Here is an 8,163-nt window from a genome sequence, read left to right as displayed (position 1 = left end):
AATAATAAGTTGGACTGTGGTGCCCCCTGGTGTATGCAAGGTACAGTCAATTTATACTTCAGTTCTTAAATCATCTATTGAACAAAATGTAACATTTTATTCTCAAATCTTCAGTTTTAGGTGAAGCACATTTCTTGGAAAAAAATGTATCATAGGAAAATCTTATTTGAGCTGACTGAGCTTCTTCAACAGCCACATTGATAAGCATTAAGCATAATTTAGTGGTAAGTTAAAAGTTATTTTATACATATTAAAACCCAAACATTTGATAATGAAAATGATAACATATATCAAATAAAATGAATTTCCAAGACAATCTTAATCAATGGAAAAAGTGCATTCAACAATTGCAGCCAACAAACCTTTAACATTACAATTTTTTAAGCATGCAAGTGTAGGCAGTCACACTGTTCATGATTTACAAAGACCAAATTCTCCAAAAACCACATTGTTCAGAGCACCCTAGAATTTGTGTGTCCTCTTTTTTATGCTCCCCATATGTCATCTAAATACCTACAATAACTAGTGGGTAGTTTGGGGCATTTTTCAAAACCAAGTGCAAATATTTTTCCTCTGTTCTATAAAAATAATTCTTTATTGAATTCAAAGTTGTTCTTGTAGCTCTCCTACAAGTACCTGGTTGTCTATTGTCCGGGTACTTCTCCATTCAGGTTATTACAGCTGTCAGTCTTGCTGCTGTGTTTGTGTTTCTGTATAGGCTGCCTACCTGTATGTTTACGGTGAACAGGATGGGTTCCTGTGATACTCTGATGCTTTTTGTTAATTAAGTTATATGTGTCTTTGATGCAGCTCTTGTGGGCAGTGGATTGACAAAATAGCCTATGTATTCAGCAGTCCTGTAGTATTCACTGTTGCAGTCCGAAGCAATGGTCTCCCTGCTGGGACCCCATATGGTACACTCGAGGACTGCAATGGCTTGCATATTTCTGGGGAGGAGGTAGACAATTCCTGGTCTAGGATTGTCCTCTCCCCTCAGGTAAAAACTTTGTTTATTTTCTAAAAATGCCTGTATGTTGTTATGTATTTCCTAGGATGTGTCTGGGTATAGTCTCCCTAGATGTAAAAATGTGCATTTTGTCACCTGTAGGGGACATGTGTCTCTGGTCTTAATCTCAAGAACCATACAGTATATTCTACCATGCTGAAACCTGTTGTTCTGTTTGTGTTTGTGGTATGATTAGGGTTAGAGTTAGGATTTGGGTTAGGGTTAGAAAAATTGTAAGTTTGAGATTTCTGGAGGGATTAGAGTTGGGCTAGGGTTAGGGTTCATAATTTTGATTTATTAAAAAATAATAAAAAATGTTTTACTTAATTTTAATCAAGTACATCAAATTTTGCCTTGAAAAGCAACTTAAGGAGTGCTGTTAGTTCAGCTTTGGATAGGATTTGTTTCTCAGTATTTAAAACAAAGATATATGGTTTACTTAGCAGACCTTTACATGCTTCAAAGTTAATAATCAGCATACATAATCAGTTTCACCATCGTATGGATTTATATTATGCCTCCTATTCTACAAACTATAAGTCATAGCAGTGTAATGCTGTGTTCATATCATACAGTATGACCGTAGGGAGACAAACAATATAGAGTAGTATGCGTAATTAACTCATTTTGAGAAGTTAGCTTACTACATACTTCACTATCAGCAGAGAGTTATTGGAAACAGCTGAAGAACCAACACAGACTGACAAATACAAAACACCTTCAAGGCATATACATGTGGATGAGAATCTTTTTTATTATTTATTATTTAGACTCAGGGAAACAGCCGTTTTTTTTACAGCACAATTTGCATAATATCTCAATACATCCTGTGTACAACCACAAAACCATGACATTAGATTTTTTCTTTTTCATTTTTACATAAAGTGAAAACCCAGACAGATTTTACAAGCATATCTTTGTACAGTTAGCATACTGCTTTAAATAAATTTATACATGTTTTTTTTATCTCTCTTTTATATAGAATTTGGAAACAAAAATATTAACAAACCACCAACAAAACATGCAACATCCAATGTGAAAACATTTAAATTCTCCTGCAACTATGCAAGTTTAGATATATATATATATATTTTTATCAGTCCTGTGAGACTAGGGTCTGCTGTACAAGTTTCACTGGGTTGACAGCAACACTCTATTGAGCCAATTATAGGATCACCTGGTCACGCCACTGAACATCTATACAAATAGAGTTAAAGAGAATTGATTTTTTTCCCCACAGCCACATGCTCAATTCCAGGCCAAATAAATATTTAAATCTCTTCTTGTAGAAAAAGAAGGCTATATATTTACAGGTTACAAATAATGAAACATTCGCACAGTTCACTTCAAGATTACTAATACTCCTTGGTTTCCAGGACACCAGTAAACGTCAGAACAACAAAGGAACCTGAAGATTGGGTGAATAGAAGTGAAACTTTAAGGAGACCATGTCCAAAACATAAGAGCATTTATTAGAAAAAAAGAAGAAGAAGAAAAAAAAGAATCAGTTTCATGTAAAGATATTTGCTGAAGAAAATAGTGTCATGTGAATAACTCACATATTTGTGTCATTATATTTTACATATATAGGAAAAATACAACTTTTATAAACTAGGAGTGCCCAAAAAACATTAAAATCTGAAAAAATATCCATAAATAAATTTCAAAAATACTGAGGCAAACAGGACATTGTCTCCTTAGACATAAATAGATCATATTGTGATATTGTGAAGCAATAAAATCACTTGGTATCCATAACATAAGCATATGTTAAACACAGAAAAAGAAATTCCTTTTTAAAAACACTGTAAGCACACTATGCTGTACTGACGACAGAATGCCCTTTTTACTGAATTTCCCATCTCTTTTTAACTGTTGGTAGCAAACAACGAAATTAAAGGCTTTGTGCTGTAACTTTGCATATAACAAACTTAAAGTAACATGGAAAAATAAACATTTGGAGTGATATAAATTTAAGGTGCACTAACTCCACAAACAACAATCAGTTTCTGGTAGAACATACGGAAAAAATACAAGCAGAAAGAAATCAATCAATAATATACAAACAGAAAGTAAAATTAATTTAATTACAGCTGTTGTTTTTTCGACATAAATGTTCCTTGATATTTTATATGTCAAAAAAAAATGCACTCAAAGCACAGAGTCAATGTTGCATAGAATTCAACAGAACCTATGGATTTGGTCAGGAAATTAGGTTGGCACAAGTCAAAAGTTTGTTTTTCTGTGATGCCAACCTCCTTACCATCTAACACTGTATGAGCAAAACTGATGGGTTCACTCATTCTGTTATGACTTTGCAGCCTTTCACTAATATAACATCATAGTTTTAATTCATATCTTTTATAGATTTCTTTTTCAATGAATGCCATTTTAAGTTCACACAATAGCAGCAGTGCACATCTAAGAATTTTTCTTAATTTATTTTTCATATCAGAAGATGGGCACTATTCCGATGATATTTCAACATCAAAATTTGAATGTAAAACATGAATGTAATACACTTTCATGAATATCAAAATGAAAAGATTTAAATATTTAAAACGGGAGTCAAAGCAATACCAGAGTCCAGTAATAGAGGGTGCTGTGCATGGCTGGAACTATATGCATTTGATCCTCTGGTGTGGATCCCCTGGTGTGAATTATGAAATTAAATGGACAAGATATGATCTGTTCTGTTTGCTTAAATAACAACACTGCAGGTGTGCAGACACATGATACCAGCAGTAGTAAAATAACACTTAGTACACTGAGTGACAACTAGAACGTTAACAAATATGGGCCAGATTTTTAACATCACAACGTTAGAGAACCTCTGGCTTTGTGAAGTCACAAACACGCAAACTACTTGTGACAAAATTTCACACACTTTAACATTAACATGGAATGTTGTTTCATAGAGGCAGAGTTGAAGAGCAATCATGTAAAATGCACTCTTAGCACAAAATGGATGGCTTAATTTGTTTATTTGTCATAACCCAATGCTTCAGGCAATGGATGCCTATGCAGTGATGCCAGTTACCAACAATACATTTGCCCTTACCCTGTTGCCCAATGACAGATGAGCAGGGCCACTGCCTGGGATTTCCATGACAACAAAGAAATAATTCCGTGAACCAAGGTTTCACTCTAAGGACCCAAGAGGCCTCGGGGAACATCTGACCAAATGTGAAAGACAATAACAAACAGATCACAAGCCACTTGCTCAAGCAAACACAAACAATCTTGACATGCTGTCCTAATTTCTTTCCTCATTTTTGAGGAAAAATAGAATCAATTCATTGTACACTGCATGTATTCAGTATATTCAGCAGAGTGAAATTTTGCTTGACTAGGTACCACATTTGGACTAAATTAATCTCTGATTGAAAAACACTTGATGCTAGCACCTTTTGAAATTAGTTTTAAAATCACAGGTGTGTCTGGAGGCCTTTCTAAAAATGGACATATACTCATTTCTACATTCTATGGCATCACAAAGTGCAGCTAGTCATTGAGTTATACAAGCACAACAACGTGTATCTAAGGAACACATCATTTCCCTCAGTGAATGTCTGATCTGAAACCCCCATCTGACATCAAGAATATTTTATGATCTAATATAACACTGAAAGTTCTTACATTGAGGAAAATGTCCATAAATTGAAGTTAAATCAATTTGTGCTCAATGTTTCACATTCAAAACACTTTACATCATAATTGTTGATACTAGATTGTCTGTAACATGAATTTATATATCTTTTCTCAAGCAGCAAAACCCAACTATGTACAAAGTCAAAAAGGTATGTATCATTTTCTGATAATGATGCATGGTTTATTTTACGGTTGTGGGATTTTATGAACTTTCATGAACATTCATGCACACCAAACTTGCCTTTGTTTAAAGTGTTCCTTGTCCTGTTATACCCAAGAAATTAAATTTATGCTTTGTACATTTTATGGTTTTATAATAGTTCTGTGATATGTACATTTAAATATACATATGTAATGGAGATTGGGGGTTAGCAGAAAATAGTATAATTTCTTTAAATAAATACCTGTGTAATTACTGCATTTTATCTATAATCCAAGATAAAGAAACAATATCCATCTATATCATTTTTTATATGAACTGAAAATGATAATAAATATAAAATATATACTATATAAATTATATAATTTTATCTTTATAAATTCCTGAACCATAGTCTTTCATCTAACATATTTCAGAATTATGGACACAATTTAAAAAAAAATGATATATGGTATGAGCTGCATCTCCACTGAGGGACAGCAATTCCCAGCAAACACTGCAAATGAATAGAATAACTCAATAATGAAAAAAATAAACACGTTGGAATGAAATCCAATTGGCTTTTTCACTAATACTGTAATACAAAAAGCAAGAATCTATGTTGTAGAAGAAATATTGCAAATAAAATCAGCAATGTTTGCCTAGATTTATTTCCTTCTGTTTTTCAGTGGGGGGAGGGGGGTGGTGGCATTGTAACACTTGAACAGTTTGTAGCTGCAAAGGGATCACATCTTATCATATCTAGTATGTTCTGCATACGTGACTCCCTGTGGGGAGGTGACTACCAGGCTCCATATGCCACCCAGGATTCTAGTGTGCTCTCATTCCCTTTATAGCAAACTTCATTTTCCTCTGCACTGTGCGGCTTTATCACTCACGTTGATCTGACTGGGAGCCATAACAGCAGCTGAGTTCTCGACGTTCCTCCGGGGGATAAATTCGGCCCAGCCTGCTCTCCGACACTCTGCCCCCCACTACCCAAACTACGAGAGACACAAGGCAGCAGTGGGCACTTTCGAACCGATAGCCCCCTCGTCATCCCCCTCTTCCTCTCGTGCCACCTGGGCCTGGCTTGGTCTGGCCTGGCCTGGCCTGGCCTGGCCTGGCCGAAGGCCCCCGGATCCATGGCTCTTACGAGTTGGCCTGAGTGGAGCTGGCCAGCAGCTTGTGCCAGCTGACTGATCGTTTCCGCAGGTCCACCTTGTCTAGCCAGATATAGGCCTCGCCGATCAACGTCTTCTTAACAAATTTTCCACCGTTGGACACCAGAAAGAGCTGGTGACAGAAAAAAGACAGTGACTTAAAAAAGCTGCTGCAAATGCCTACTAACACAACATATACATTGTAATGACTGGTGGTTTTCACTGTACACATGGTACAACACTGAGGATAAACTTGCAGAGCAAAATATCAAGTTCCCTGTGGAACTAACTGCTATCTTGGGGGGGTGACGACACCTTCTGTAGCAGGTGTTCACATGGTCACTTATGATACTGAATCCCCATTACACTGGAGTGATGCTGTTGCAATCCCACAATGTTGTTTCAGCTCAACAGCAACATTTCCTGACTGCAAGAAAGCTTTTTGGCCTTTTAGTTAGCATGTATGACCTTTGCTAGACAACAGAATATATATTTAAATGGAAGCCTGAGCCTGAGACTCAAGAATATACTTGCTGAAGGTATTCTAAAGCTAACTACCTGAGTCAGATTACATTTGCAAGTTTCAGAGCAATCAAAACACTCAAAAGCATTTCCCTCCTCGATGGCCTGCAATCCAATAACGGTGTACATGGCTATCCTAGTATGCCTGTAGGTGGCAGTCCTGTATTCCTCTAGATCACCGGTGTTCAGTGTCCAAGGGCCGGTGTGGGAGCAGGTTATTGCTTTAGCCCAGCACTACTACATCTGATTCAACAAATTAATGAATCATGGTCTTCAATTAAAATCTTTACAAGCAGCATCTTAGTGGTGGGCTAAAACTAAAACCTGTGCCAACAACAGCCCTATTTTGATTAGATTGGACACCTCTGCCATCGGTGTTTCTGCGGATGTTACCTGGATTGAGTGCCCAGCTGGGTTCATGCTGAAGCGGAATGTTTCGTTGAAGGACGGTTCTCGGTCGTGTCGGCACACCCTCGTCTTCTTTTTGATGATCCTCTTCTGCGTGGCCACATTGACCACATACAGCTTCACGTACAGGTCTGGAGCAGATAATGACATCAGTGGTTTGTTCTTACTGTTTGTCATTATTTTGGTTGTTGGCTCACTTTCTTAGCTTGTTTTTTTATTGTTTTTTTTTTAAATTTTATCCAAGCATTTTTATTTTATCCCAGATTTGGAATTATTATAGGCAAAAGCTTTAATTATTTGTAGGCTTGTCCCACTGTTCCGGAGTTATTTCAAAGTCATTTTAATAAAGTGCAGCTGAGCATCCTTAACATGTACAGGGTGTGTAGCTTGAAGCCACTTCATTCCACCATGTTGTCCTCAAGCCAAGGCACACTGTGCCAGAACTGACACATGTAGACCATGGCCAATCCTTTGACCAGAGAAGTCACTATTTTGTGATGACGGCCTGCTGGCTGAACACTGAGCAACACTGAGGCCAATTATGTGCTGCCCAAGGGGATTCCAGACCAAGATACGACTCTGGACTGTGAAGCACATCACTAGACTGAGAGCCAGTGCATTAGCTGGATCCAGCACTGGAGAGGCCTGTGACACAATTTGCTATGACTTTCCAAACAGCCTCCTTCCTGTATGCATTAAATGTAGTGTTTTAATAATTTACCTATGACTTCCTTGCTTCCTTGTTTAATTATGTATTACACTGCATTACAGTTGCATACATAAATATTCATTCATTTGTAGGAATGCTGAAGCAGCTTGGATATCTCTGTGTTAGGCTGTTGGAGGCTGCCGCTTACCTGGAAGGTGATCAGGAGTCTTGAATTTGTATGTGATGTTCCTACACTGCAGAATCTCTACAATGAGCTGCTCTCCCTCTGTCTTCATCTCCTTCTTCAGAGCTATTTTAATCTCTCCCATCATCTGTGTTTTTCCTGCTGGACAGGATGTAGAGAGAGAGAGATGGGAGGAGAGAGCAGTTAAGTTAGCATAAACACAAGGTCTTCATTGAGAATACCAAAGCATTTACTACGGATAATACTCATAATTTGTATTTGAATTGCGCAGTACTGTACTTGTAGAAAATATACATTCAATAAAAAGGCAAACCACTCTACAGAGCACACAGAATACATGAAGTTTTCACTGAAGCCAGTGTCATATAGAAATCACACATCTGGAGAAAAGCTGCACATTAAAATTTTTAGCTGTCATCA

At 37.0% G+C, this 8,163-nt stretch overlaps 1 protein-coding gene across 11 annotated transcripts in view; it reads right to left on the bottom strand.

Moving 5' to 3' along the window:
* Positions 1–1,736: 1,736 nt before the first annotated feature.
* pcloa (piccolo presynaptic cytomatrix protein a) overlaps positions 1,737–8,163 on the bottom strand; it is a 77,667-nt gene continuing 71,240 nt past the window's right edge. For 7 of the 11 annotated variants that reach the window (XM_035425475.1, XM_035425482.1, XM_035425489.1 and 4 more), the window contains 3 exons: positions 7,747–7,884; positions 6,875–7,020; positions 1,737–6,092 (listed from right to left, as the gene is read on the bottom strand). In XM_035425475.1, coding sequence (XP_035281366.1) covers positions 5,949–6,092; positions 6,875–7,020; positions 7,747–7,884 — 428 coding nt within the window. In that variant the 3' untranslated portion in view covers positions 1,737–5,948. Of the gene's footprint in view, positions 6,093–6,874; positions 7,021–7,746; positions 7,885–8,163 lie in introns of those variants that run through there. The other 4 variants (XM_035425486.1, XM_035425483.1, XM_035425476.1 and 1 more) reach the window with 3 other exon arrangements.

Source organism: Anguilla anguilla, chromosome 7, assembly GCF_013347855.1.
Source record: "Anguilla anguilla isolate fAngAng1 chromosome 7, fAngAng1.pri, whole genome shotgun sequence".
NCBI classification, from domain to species: Eukaryota; Metazoa; Chordata; class Actinopteri; order Anguilliformes; family Anguillidae; genus Anguilla; species Anguilla anguilla.
The sequence above is the reverse complement of the archived record's forward strand: the minus strand, read 5'-3'. Positions and strand labels throughout refer to the sequence as shown.